Source organism: Ahaetulla prasina, chromosome 11 (genome assembly GCF_028640845.1).
Source record: "Ahaetulla prasina isolate Xishuangbanna chromosome 11, ASM2864084v1, whole genome shotgun sequence".
Taxonomy (NCBI): Eukaryota; Metazoa; Chordata; class Lepidosauria; order Squamata; family Colubridae; genus Ahaetulla; species Ahaetulla prasina.
The window spans coordinates 24,004,954-24,018,833 of record NC_080549.1 but is presented as its reverse complement, the minus strand read 5'-3'; the positions used below and the strand labels follow the sequence as shown (position 1 = coordinate 24,018,833).

Here is a 13,880-nt window from a genome sequence, read left to right as displayed (position 1 = left end):
TGCAGTTCAAATGTAGTCTCTGTTGTTATCAGTTTAAAAATTGGTATTAAACAATGTTCTACACCACTGTATTGTTTAAGTAGATTTTCTATTAAATATTATATTATATACTGTATATTGCATGGTGGATGCTAGCTTTTGTAATGTTATTTTCAGCATTCCCTATTTGATTATTCTTTATGTTTATTTACCGTACTGCGTTATGGTTTTACTTTTCATTTTACAATTACAAAATAATTTGTTTCCTGCTATAGGTAAATACTTACAGTATTTAATACTTACAATCTATAGTCTCCCGGATAGAGAGCTGAAGGATGCAGTGCAAGACAGACAGAGGGGTATGGAGAGGGCTGACCCAGAGTGGCTGAGAGTCAGACACGACCGAATGGCTGACCACAATGACAGATAGAGAGCTCTGATGTTGTTTCTGGGACCTTTGGGAGCCACTGTCGATCATGCAAAAGCTCCCCTCAGACAACAACAACCCCACAGTTTTTATCAAAACCCGGCACCGTGACTTCATGGCTCTGCTGTGGTCAGAAGACCGCAAGACCTGGCCTTGAATGGGTGGCACCTGACTCTGGACAGGAATTGAAAATCTGAGGCTTTGAAGGTACGTGAATATTCCTTCCCTTCTCCTTTATTCAGTAAAAACAAGTTTTAAAAAAAACAAGCAGGTTAGCTCAAAACAAGCTGTGCAAACCTCTAATCTTTTCTTAATATGAAGAGGAACTCAAAATATGTCACTAAACTCCTCGAAATAACAATGGTCTTCCGCGATGTCCCTACATTCCACCCCTGACATATTTTAATTTCCTTTCATATTTTTGCTTTGCATCAATTTTACATTTCTGAGTAATATACTGGATACAGTCAGTTAACTTTAAGATACAAAATATACACCATTGGCATGCTATGCCCAAATTTAAAATATTGGCCATGACTGGGCTCTATCCTGACAACCCTTGACTGAATTCCTCCAGCAACTTCTGGATATTCGATGGTCCTGCTTTGCTTTTATAAACTGTGGATGCAGGATGCAGACACAACATTCTTGCTTCTGGCACACTTTCCTTGTTAGCAGCAGGAGATTATGCTGCCCAAATTTACTGCCACTAAGACATCAGCGATGGTGTCCAAGAACTCATGTCCACATACTAGTAAAAGAGAACAAATCCAACTGTTATAACAATCGTCTGTTGAGGCAACTCATGCTAAAACTCTTTGTGACCTCAATGATATACAGAAGCTACTGCAACACCAAAACCATAGTAGGTTCAGAGAGATGCTCACTTAGGGGATAGTTAAAAAGAGTCACAGGTTTACTATAACCACTTCTGTCCTAGTTTATCTAGTTTTTTGTACTGTCTGTGGACATCAATCCATCCTGACCCTTCAAGGTATTATTTTTTGGCCCATCTATCTCTTTTACTGGGCAAATCGTAGCTTTTCCAGAATTAGCTGGGCCATCCGATCCCCTCTCTCCATAGACACAGTGCCCTCCACTCTGAAATTGGGGTCTTTGATAGTCCTTAATACCTGGATCTCCTTTACAGCCAAACTAGACTCCAGGGCCACCTGGTCATGGGGAAGCTCTGCCACAGATCTGCAGCTCCAGAGATCAAGTCCGACGGCTTTTCCAGGGTCCCTGACAGGCGTTTATTTGTACATCAAAGCCAAAGCGAGGACTTCAGATGATGTTCAAATCCATGGCAAAAGGGAGGCAAAGAGACAGGGGGACCAAGAAAGGAATGTGATGGGTCCCTAAACCACCACTTGTTTAATTCTTAATGGTGATAAACCTAGCACAATTTTCTGTCATAAATAATCTTTCCAAAGAAGGGGCTTGTGCTGACCTCCACCTCTTTTGTTTTGGAATTGCTGATCTATCCCTTTATTAGGTGGCTGTTTAACAACTAAAGCATTTAAAAAAAAAATCAGGTAGACCATGCCAGTCAATGGAAGCTCTATCAGACATTGTTCTAAATTTATATTGCTTACCCTTTTCTTCATCATGTTTTGAGGGACTAATGAAAACAAGAAACCTCTCCTTATAAAGTTTAACACTTGCTTCCTTTCTGAATTCCTTACATTCATTATCATCAATGAGAATTTCCTCCCTCAACGAATGGGTCAACCAACAAACATATCCACTGGCAACCAGCCTATGAGCCTGTAAGGACTCGCATCAATCATGCGATCAACCAATGATCCAGGTTGTTGGGCAGGTTGAACTCCACCACATGTTTATTGGACCCGTGTCCCTCCTGGATGGTGCTGGCCACCTGGGAGGTTACACGAGGCTGGCTCCAGGAAGTTACCAACGCTTCTTTGTTGGAGGGTGTCTTCCCTGCTGCTTTGAAAGAGGCGGTGGTGAGGCCCCTCCTCAAGAAGCCCTCCCTGGACCCGGCTGTTTTAGCGAACTATCGTCCAGTCTCCAACCTTCGCTTTTTAGCGAAGGTTGTTGAGAGTGTGGTGGCAAATCAGCTTCCTCAACACCTGGAGGAAACTGGCTATCTGGACCCGTTCCAGTCCGGCTTCAGACCCGGTTACAGCACCGAGACAGCTTTGGTCGCGTTGGTGGATTACCTCTGGAGAGCCCGGGACAGGGGTTGTTCCTCTGTCCTGGTTCTATTAGATCTCTCGGCGGCTTTTGATACCATCGACCATGGTATCCTGCTGCGACGGTTGGGGGGATTGGGAGTGGGAGGCACCGTGTATCGGTGGTTCTCCTCCTATCTCTCTGACCATTCGCAGACGGTGTTGGCAGGGGGGCAGAGGTCGACCCCAAGGCGCCTCACTTGTGGGGTGCCTCAGGGGTCTGTCCTCTCGCCTCTCTTGTTCAACATCTATATGAAGCCGCTGGGTGAGGTTATCCGTGGTTTCGGGGTGGACTATCATCTGTACGCTGATGACACCCAGCTGTACATTTCCACCCCGAACCACCCCAATGAAGCCGTTGAGGTGATGGGCCGGTGTCTTGAGGCCGTACGGGTCTGGATGGGGAGGAACAGGCTCCGACTCAACCCTTCCAAGACAGAGTGGCTGTGGGTGCCGGCGTCCCGGTACAGTCAGCTTACACCATCGCTGACTGTTGGGGGAGGAAGTACTGACTCCCAGGGAGGGAGTGTGCAACTTAGGCGTTCTCCTGGATGACCGGCTGTCCTTAGAGGATCATTTGACAGCCGTCGCCAGGGGAGCTTTTTATCAGGTCCTCCTGATTCGCCAGTTGCGCCCCTTCCTTGACCGGGACGCCTTACGCACGGTCACTCACGCCCTCGTCACTTCCCGCCTGGACTATTGCAATGCTCTCTACATGGGGCTCCCCTTGAAGAGCACCCGGAGGCTCCAGTTAGTCCAGAATGTGGCCGCGCGGGTGATAGAGGGAGCACCGCGTTGCTCCCATATAACACCTATCCTGCGCGGCCTGCACTGGCTACCGGTAGTCTTCCGGGTGCAATTCAAGGTTTTGGTTACCATCTTTAAAGCGCTCCATGGCTTAGGACCGGGATACCTTCGAGACCGCCTTCTGCCACCGATTGTCTCCCAATGACCGGTGCGCTCCCACAGAGTGGCCCTCCTCAGGGTGCCGTCGACCAAACAATGTAGGTTGGCGACCCCCAGGGGGAGGGCCTTCTCTGTGGCGGCACCAGCCCTGTGGAATGAGCTTCCTCCAGGATTACGACAACTCCCTGACCTCCGGACCATCAGACGTGAACTGAAGACTCTATTATTTCAGCGTGCGGGACTAGCCTAAGAACAATGTTTTAACCAAATTTTAATGGGGGTTTTATTGATTCTTACTGTTTTAGTGATCAGGCTTTGATAATATTTAGTTTTAATCTGGGTTTTAAATGTTTATTTATTACATTGTTTTATATTGTTTTAATATGCCTGTGAACCGCCCTGAGTCCTACGGGAGATGGTGCAGTATATAAGTTTGATAAATAAATAAAATAAATAATGACAGCGTCGACCACCAGCCGACTTACGGGACCTTCAGAGAGGCTGACCTCCCTACCAGGTGACCCTCCCATGGCATGACCAGTCATATGAGCAATAAGACCAATAAAAGCGGAAGGGAACTGAAACAAAACACTTCAACGGAAGTTCTGCTGAAGATGTTACCTAGCCTGGTGACGAAATGTTCAGAAACTAAACAAAGCTTGGAGAAAAAACTGCCGCCACCACTTCCTCTCTTGTCCTTTCAAGACACTTTCAGCTTTCCTCTTTATGGATTGGGATCTTTTCTCCTTGTTCCACTTTTACTCTGGTTCCCTCCTATCGCCGCCATAAAGAGAGGCACCTGCAAGCTAACATTTCTGTCTTTCTTCTAGACTCAGCCTCTCCTCCCTCCATCTCTTTCTCTCTAGCAAGGGCCTGCATTAAATTTACTAGATAAATAAAATAAAGGCTGGACTCCTGATGGAAGACAGCAGGTGAGATTACTGATAAAAACCAGAATGGAAAGGGTTCTTGGGAGCTGCCCAACAGATAAGCAATAACAATAAGTAAACTATTGCTTCTAGGAGACTTTATAGATCTCCTCAAGAGGAGGAATCACCTTTTCATAACAATAGGAGTTCTAGGAAAAGGCATTTACTATTGTACACGTAAAATATAGATGTTATTCCAATAAAGTCTGGCCCAATTATTACAATCCCCTTTTCACCTGAATAGGAAGCAAGCCTCTCCCCACCCCTCCAAGTTTAACAGACCAAAATAATTTCTTTACAGCTTCTGTTCTGCTATTTCCAGGGAATTCAGGCTCCCAGAATCATCAGGGTCTCTGAAATCTTACAGAATTTCCATGCACAAGGATGCATTCAGTTCCCATGTCCACATTATTATTATTATATTGCATATTTCTGGGTCCCCCCCAATAAATGGTTAATTCAAATTAACAGAACAGTACTATACGACCTCTGACCCCCTGGCTAATTAATTATCTTTCTAGGTGGACTTCCCACAATTTTTTGCCAAATTGTGTTGTTTGGCTTGTCATTTTTTTTCTTTGCATGTGGCTCTAGTTAACAAGTCCTGCCATGTTTACAAACAATTTACTTTTATAGGTTCTCAGTAATTGATTTAACTCAGAGAACCTGTCAGAAGTAGAAGCAATGTCGTTTATTCCTACTTTCTTTCAAAAACGAGAGGCTGTGGGTTTTCCCCTAATATTTTTTTTTCCTTTCTGTTTTTGAGGCAGCCTTGACTCTTGGCATCGTTGGCAACTTCTGGGGAAGAGCCTTGCAGCACCAACTTCCTTGGGCTGAGAGACCCAATTGAATGCCACAAAAAAAGGCAAAACTGGAACTCCTAATTTTTATCCTGGTACCTTTAATCACATCAACACCAAACCGGCTGTCTATAAAAATTTGTTAGCCCTTCCTTTCCTTGGCTTTAAAAGAAAGGAAGGAAAAAAGCACAGACATTTGACAACAGCCTGGTACCCCTTTTGCAATGGCAAGGAGTTCCAAATGCACACATTGAATTAGATCTTAAAGCCTCACAAAGGGTTTATCAAACTTCATCCCTTTTATCTAAAGTGCCCCTCAAATGCAGTACTAAAAACTAGAATAATCAACCAATTTTTTTACACTGTATAAAATTCCCAGGCACTACCTGATCCCCACTAGGAAATTAAAGTGCCCTCTAATCCCTAGATGTTCCTAACTTGTCAAGTCAAGCCACAACTGAACTCCAGGGTAACGTGGATAGCAGGATCTAACTTGCATCAGTCATGGATAGCCAACACAGGATGTCTCCACCTGCCTTGTCCGGAAGAATCAGCTGATCTTTAAAAGCAGCCACTTCTTCAGTTGGCTGCTGTTCCTTTCTCTGAATAGCTTCTAATTGCTCCCAAACATTATGAAGATCAATGAAAATAAACCATCCTAATGCAGGTGTTTTAAGCATTGCGAGTTGGAAAGTGGGGGCTGCTCACTGAGATGTATCACTGGAATTCTGTCGTTTGTCAGTTGAGGAGTGGGAGTTGGAATATCCAATGACAGTTGAAAACGGACGTTTTGGAGGAGAAAGGAAGAGATGCTGGTCATTTGGCATTGGAGACGGTGAGAGACAGCTGCTACTATCTATCCATAGTCACCAATTGAGGAGATTTGGGATTTTAACTTCAAATACAATCCACACTGCATTTATAATTGAAAATCAAAATAAAATCATTTATTTAGTGTATGGCCTGGAGTACTTGGATGACAGTAGTAAAACTTTACAAGACTATGTTATACATGTGATGGAAACATGTACCGGTAGTCAGTTTTGTAAGGTATGAGGAATTCAAGAAGTTATAGGTTACATTAAGTTATACAACTCTCATAGATATTTTATTTATCCAAGAAGAAATTCTTTCAGCTATGTCATACCTTGTGTGTCATTATGTATTGCATAGACATGCATTATGTAAATGAAAACAAAAGTATTCTTCTTACCTGGATTTTTAGGCTTCATTATTAATATATTAATGAGAAGGATATTAGCCCTTTTAACATGGCAGTTCAGGCCTCTTCCCCATTTATAAGAGAGAGTGTTTTTCTTTTAGCTAATTTCTTTAGGCATGCAACAACCAGCCTTCTCAGCAATTACACAATAGAAAGTATTTTCTGAAAGTCCTGAACATAACTTGCAACTATCATGAAAGATATTTACCTAGCTGGGGAAAACTGGTATAACCCATACATTTGTCACTTGCAGAATTTTATCTAGAATCAATGTTTTCTGTTGTTCAAAGTTCACATGCAATCAGTGTATTTTATTGTTTGATCATTTGCTTACTGATGTACAACAGATACTGCATGTTTCATTTGTTGCTGTAACCCATAAAGACTTTACACGACCCCACTTAATAAATGCTATTTGTGCTTTGCTAGAATTACTTAGTGATTCATATTTTCAGGAGGCAAAGAAGTCCCTTTGCAAGGTGAAAGCCTCTCCACCTCATTAGCTCCACACACACTTGAGATGCCTGAGTTTTGAAGCAACAATTCTATTTTGTTCTTGTTTCAGCAAACTTAGTCACTGACATGATCGATAATCTAAGTTATTTGCAAATCAGAGGTGCTGCAGATCCTTTGTCTACAAAGTAGGTGACTTAGATTTCTGGCTTCCAGTTATGTGAACTTTTATTGGTATTCTAAGTTGGACTCAAGTTTAATATTTAAATAATATAAATTGCTCAATTTGTACGTGTAAAAACAAATACTAAACTATGTTAAAGGGGGACAACTTAACTTTTGATAGTCATAACCTATGTGACATTTGTCTACATCCCATGAAGTTCTGAAACTGCTAATGTAACGCCATATTTTTTTTCTTGACCATTGGCTAGCTGACTGGTATTTTAACAATATATTTATGCTTTTTAAAATGCATTGCTCCTTAAGCAACTAAAATATTTTAGAATATGTTATTTTTGAGACATTTGATTGCGGAAAAGCAATATTTATTTTTTACTTGTAAACCATTTAGTCACCTAGATAGTGATATGGGTAGTGTATAAATTTGATCAATACATAAATTAATGTTGCTAAAAAATAGATGGGAGGGAAATTTACTCCCAAAGGAATGAATAGTGAAACTCATTAACGCATCTTGATTATTCATGCTTTAATGTGCAAGGATCTGCATAGCCATATAAATATATGATGTGCTATTTTCTTTTGATTTGATTTCAGGAATCCTATGTTAATCTACAAGAGCAATAAATCACTTAACGAGCAACTAGCAAGTGAAAAAGAATCAATAATTACAAAATGGTTAGCTTGGATTAATAGGGCCCAGTTAGGTGGTTATTTCCTGGGTATTTTAGGATCCATTATGTGCATTGTTTCAACAGCCATTGAGTGTTGGAGAAAATGGCATGTAGAAAGTAAGGATGGCTTGTACCCTGGTGTGGTGTGGGTTGGAATCTGGAGAGTCTGTTATCTGCACAGCACCCATCCAGAAAACAGATACGTTCACTGTGAGGAATTGACTGAAGACCTGAAGATGCTGCCCAAAGAAATATTTTTGGCTCAAGATCTGATGACCTTGAGTTGCATTATAGGAGCCGGGGCCATAACCATCATGAGCTTTTCTTTAGGGATTGTTGTCAAAGACATCGGACACACAAAACAATTGTTCATCTTGTTTAGTGTTGGAGGTCTTCTGAACTTTGTAGCAGGAATCATTACCTTAATTCCAATTTTCTGGAATCTGCATTCCATCTTGGAGAACAGAGACATTACGTTTCCAGAGTTCTTCAAAATGCCTAGGGTTCCAAAGCACCAGGAGGTTGGTACTGCTATTTATGTCGGCTATAGTGCTGCTGTTTTATTCCTGGCGAGTGGCATTATGATTATCTGTAACAAAAGTGTTTTGCAGTTACATATAGAACAAGTTTCACCCGCAGCAGATGTATCACTGACAAATCAATTTAGTGCAAACTTTGGTTCCTCGTTGATAATTAATGTAATAAACAAAGAGGAGCCTGATTTCAGTGATGATGAGTTAACATCTATAAATTATGATAAAAAAAAAGATTCATCACAATCGATTCAACCTCAACTGCTTGACAACAGTAAGAAAATCCCTGTTATAGCTGTTACTCCATGCCAGTAAGCACAAACGTCTAATGTTTGTCTACTCTATTGTAGTATCATATTTCCAGTTTTCATTTTACAATAACAAAATAATTGATTTCTTAATGTAAATAATGGCTATTAAAAATAAATACTACAAATAAATAAACACTGGATGGTGGATTACTTCTTTTGCTTCTTTTCTCACTTCCAAACCTTCTTCCCAGGATAAAAGATTTCAATATTTTAGAAACTTGCACATTTGTGCATTGTCTGAATTGGTCCAAATAATTCTTTACTATAGATTTTAATTGTAACAGATATGATTTAACTCTTCTCTTTTGAAACTCTGTGGACAGATACATCAAATTCATACAGGAGGAGGTTAAGGAAAATAGCCTTAACATTTCGCCTTCCTGGACTGTGCAGTACACAGATGCCTTAGCACTGAAGTTTACAGAAAACCCACACAGAGAGATCAATATTTATGTTTATTCCCACCACCCACTGGAGCACAAAATGGGAATCATCAGAACCCTACACCACCGAGCTGCCTACCAGCGAAGATGGGAAAGAAAAAAGAACAAAAACACATCAAGGTAGCCCTCAGAACATGTGGCTATCCCAGGTGGGCCTTCATCAAATCTCAAAAAAGACCCTACTGGAGTTCCTCCATAAAGACAAAGAAGAGAATAATAAAGAAAGCAATGTTGTCATTCCATAAGTTGCAGGAATATTGGAAAAACTGAGGAGGATCTTCAGCCAACACAACATACGTGCACACTTCAATAGCAACAGCAGTTAGATTTATATACCGCTTCACAGTGCTTTACAGCCATCTCTAAGCAGTTTATAGAGTCAACCTGCTGCCCGCAACAATCTGGCTCCTCATTTTACCCACCTCGAAAGGATGGAAGGATGAGTCAACCTTGAGCCTGGTGAGATTCGATCTGCCAAATTGCTGGCAGCCGGTGATCAGCAGAAGTAGCCTGCAGTACTGCACTCTAACCACTGCGTCACTTGTATTCTTGGCTCAAACCCAAGAATACATTAGCTTGTCCACCCTAAGGATAAAACCCTAAGGATAAAACAGACATAAACTGAGCAACGTGGTACATGCAGTACAATGCAGTGCGCCATGTGCAGAATTACACATTGGGGAAACAAAATAACCACTTCATAATTGTATGGCACAACATAGGAGAACAAACCCATCAGGACTAGATTCAGCAATCCATTTGCATTTAAAAGACAAAGACCATTCTTTTGAAGACAGCAAAATCCACATTTTGGACAGAGAGGACTGCTGGTTTGAAAGAGGGGTCAAAGAGGCCATTGATGTCAAAATTGAACAGCCCTTTCTCAACAGAGGGGGAGGGCTGGGGCATCATCTATCTCCAGTTCACAGTCCTTTCAACAGTTCCAAGAAGGCTTCACACCAATTTGCACCACCTGATGACACAGATAAACCTCCAGGTGGACTCTCTAAAAGGATGCAAATGACCAGCTGTCTGCAAGGAGTATAAATCCATTCATTCCCCACCATCCAGTCAGAGCTGAAGAAGCTTTTTGAATGAGAAGCGAAACATCTTCAAAGAAAAACCAGAAAGTCCGGTTGCCTCTTGAAAAAGCACCTTCAGGACAACCATGACCTGGATGACAGAGAATCTCCACAGACATTTTTAAAAATAAAAGTAATAATTCTGCCTAAATGAATTGGATTCCTATTTAAGTTTTAATGATGGGCATCGAACATCAGCCATCAATTCCTTGCCCTGTTTTAGTGGGTAATAGAAATGGTTTTCAGGAGCAAAACTTTCCGGTATTTAAGCAAGATGAATGAGGGCAACATTAAGGGTTTGCCACTAGGTTCTGAAAATAGTTTTGAGAAATCGTTTTTGTATCATTTAGGAGGTTATCAAGGTTTCACAAGGCATGAATGGAAAATATCTAATGCAAATAAAATACGGCAGCATAAACATTCTACGTATAGTTACCTGGCAGTCTCACACGATTTACTGTGTATGTTATGCTTATGTGTTAGGTATTATATATACCTTGGACAACAGATCTCAATGGAAGGTGATACAATAAACATATAAAGGTAACGGGGGAGGATTGCGTTCCTATTTGTGAGGGTGGTTCCATCGGCACGGTAAGTGGGAGGGGCAGATATGGCGGAAGTGGGGGGGTCGTATCAACTTTTGGGGGCACGTGCTCGCTGTTTGAAAGTGATCACGCGCCCCGACCCCTCAGACTTCTCCTGTTCCCCGGGTGGTCAGGATCCTCAGAGCTTGGGCCTTTGGGTGATGTTGTGCAATGCACGGTCCGTGGTTAACAAAGCCCCCCTAATTTGTGATCTTATACAGGGGGGATCCGCGGACCTTATGGGCATTACGGAGACCTGGTTGGGCACGGAAGGGGGGGTGCCCCTTGTTGAAATGTGCCCACCGGGTTTCCAAGCATTCCATCAACCGAGGGCCCAAGGTAGGGGTGGGGGGGGTGGCGGTTGTTATAAAGGAGAGTCTAGAACCGAGGGAGACCACTGTTCCTCAGATTGCCAGTTGTGAATCCCTCTTTGTGAAGTGGGGCCATAGAGGTCAGATGGGCTTGTTGGTCATGTACCTGGCTCCTTGCTGCATGACAACAGCCCTGCCTGAGCTGTTGGAGGTGCTTGCCGGGGTGGCAGTTGAGACCCCCTAGACTTATGGTCATGGGGGACTTTAACCTGCCATCTACCGGCATGTCATTAATGACGGCTCGGGAGTTCATGGCCTCCATGACGGCCTTGGACCTGACGCAAGTAGTTGATGGCCCTACCCACATTGGGGGAGGCACACTGGATTTGATTTTTATCTCTGGACAGTGGTTGAGTGATCTGGATTTCGGAGATCTAGTTACCGAGCCGTTGTCATGGTCGGATCATTCTCTCCTTCGTCTGGACTTTCGGACCGCCACTCAACACTGCAGGGAGATGGGACCAATACGTTGGTTCCGTCCCAGGTGCCTGATGGACCCGGAGAGGTTCCTGACGGAGCTTGGGCCGTTTCCTGAGGGTCTAGCCTACAGCACGGCTGAAGAACTAGTCGCGGCTTGGGAACTGGCCGCAGCTGGGGCTCTAGACCGTGTCGTGCCTTTGCGGCCTCTGACCCGGCATAGGTCTCAACCAGCTCCTTGGTTCTCTGAGGAGCTGAGGGAGAGGAAACGCTGGAGAAGACGCCTAGAGAGTGCTTGGAGATCCAGCTGTTCGGAGGCTGACTGGACACTAGTTAGGTCTTATAGTAGGACCTACCTAGTGGCACTGAGGGAAGCAAGACGTTTTTACGTCTCCTCCCTCATTGCATCGGCAGATAACCGCCCGGCCGCCCTGTTTCGGGTGACCCGCTCTCTCCTTCAACGGGGGGTGTGGGATGACCCATTGCAAGGGCATGCCGAGGAGTTTAGTAGTTATCTATATGATAAAATCGTTCAGCTTTGGGATGGTCTGGATCAAAATTGGGTGGATCCAGGTGAGAGGTCGGAGACTCGTCTTGTTGAGACTGTTTGGGATGGATTTGATCCTGTGGCTCCTGAGGACATGGACAGGTTGTTGGGGAGGTTGAATGCCACCACATGTTTACTGGACCCGTGCCCCTCCTGGCTGGTACTGGCCACGCAGGAGGTGACACGAGGCTGGCTCCGGGGGATTATAAATGCTTCTTTGTTGGAAGGGGTTGTCCCTGCTGCCTTGAAAGAGGCAGTGGTGAGACCCCTCCTCAAGAAGCCTTCCCTGGACCCAGCTGTTTTAGGAAATTATCGTCCGGTCTTCAACCTTCGCTTTGTGGCGAAGATTGTAGAGAGTGCGATGGCATGTCAATTACCCCAATACCTGGATGAAACTGTCTATTTGGACCCATTCCAGTCCGGCTTTCGGCCCGGATACAGTACGGAGACGGCTTTGGTCGCGTTGGTTGATGATCTCTGGAGGGCCCGGGATAGGGATTATTCCTCTGCCTTGGTCCTATTAGACCTCTCAGCGGCTTTCAATATCATCGACCATGGTATCCTGCTGCACCGGTTGGAGAGTTTGGGAGTGGGAGGCACCGTTTATCGATGGTTCTCCTCCTATCTCTCTGACCGGTCGCAGACGGTGTTGGCAGGTGGGCAGAGATCGACCCCAAGACGCCTCACTTGTGGGGTGCCGCAGGGGTCGGTTCTCTTGCCTCTCCTGTTCAACATCTATATGAAGCCGCTGGGTGAGATCATCAGTGGTTTTGGGGTGAGGTAACAACTGTACGCTGATGACACACAGCTGTACTTCTCCACCCCAGGCCATCCCAACGAAGCTATCGAAGTACTGTCCCGGTGTCTGGAAGCCATACGGGTCTGGATGGGGAGAAAAAGGCTCAAGCTCAATTCCTCCAAGAGGGAGTGGCTGTGGATGCCGGCACCCCGGTACAGTCAGCTGCAGCCGCAGCTGACTGTTGGGGGCGAGTCACTGGCCCCGATGGAAAGGGTGCGCAACTTGGGCGTTCTCCTGGACGGGCAGCTGTCTTTTGAAGATCACCTGACGGCGGTCTCCAGGAAAGCTTTTTATCAGGTCCGCCTGATTCGCCAGTTGCGCCCCTTCCTTGACCGGGATGCCCTATGCACGGTCACTCATGCTCTTGTTACCTCTCGCTTGGATTACTGCAATACTCTCTACATGGGGCTCCCCTTGAAGAGCACCCGGAGGCTCCAGTTGGTCCAGAATGCAGCTGCGTGGATGATAGAGGGAGCCACTCGTGGCTCCTATGTGACATCACTCCTGCGCAGGCTGCACTGGCTACCTGTGGTCTTTTGGGTGCGCTTCAAGGTGTTGGTTACTACCTTTAAAGCGCTCCATGGCATAGGGCCGGGTTATTTACGGGACCGCCTACTGCCATCAATTGCCTCCCACCGACCCGTGCGTTCTCACAGAGAGGGACTCCTTAGGGTGCCGTCCGCCAAGCAATGTCGGCTGGCGACACCCAGGGGAAGGGCCTTCTCTGTGGGGGCTCCCACCCCCAGGACTCCGCCAACTTCCTGACCTTCAAACCTTTCGCCGCGAGTTGAAGATATATCTATTTATTTGCGCAGGACTGGCGTAGGATTTTAGTCTTAAATGGGGTTTTTACTGTTTTAATTATATTTTAATTTGGGCCAATTTAATAAGTTTTTTAAATATTGTTTTTATCTTGTATTTATTTTTGTTCTATTTTATCTGGCTGTAAACCGCCCTGAGTCCTTTGGGAGATAGGGCGGTATAAAAATCCAATTAAATAAATAAATAAATAAATAAATGAA

The 13,880-nt window shown here is 44.3% G+C and overlaps 1 protein-coding gene and 1 long non-coding RNA gene across 8 annotated transcripts in view; one reads left to right on the top strand and one right to left on the bottom strand.

The window, feature by feature from the left end:
- Positions 1–13,880, bottom strand: part of ARHGEF9 (Cdc42 guanine nucleotide exchange factor 9) — a 369,419-nt gene that overhangs the window by 23,237 nt on the left and 332,302 nt on the right. The window contains exon 14 of one of the 7 annotated variants that reach the window (XM_058154713.1): positions 8,249–8,357. The exons of 5 other annotated variants lie outside the window; for them this stretch is intronic. In XM_058154713.1, coding sequence (XP_058010696.1) covers positions 8,354–8,357 — 4 coding nt within the window. In that variant the 3' untranslated portion in view covers positions 8,249–8,353. Of the gene's footprint in view, positions 1–8,248; positions 8,358–8,967; positions 9,655–13,880 lie in introns of those variants that run through there. One more of the 7 variants, XM_058154712.1, reaches the window with a different exon arrangement.
- LOC131183933 (uncharacterized) lies at positions 2,726–7,831 on the top strand. Its single transcript, XR_009151878.1, has 3 exons — positions 2,726–6,071; positions 7,024–7,099; positions 7,692–7,831. It is a non-coding gene; the product is annotated as an uncharacterized LOC131183933 (long non-coding RNA).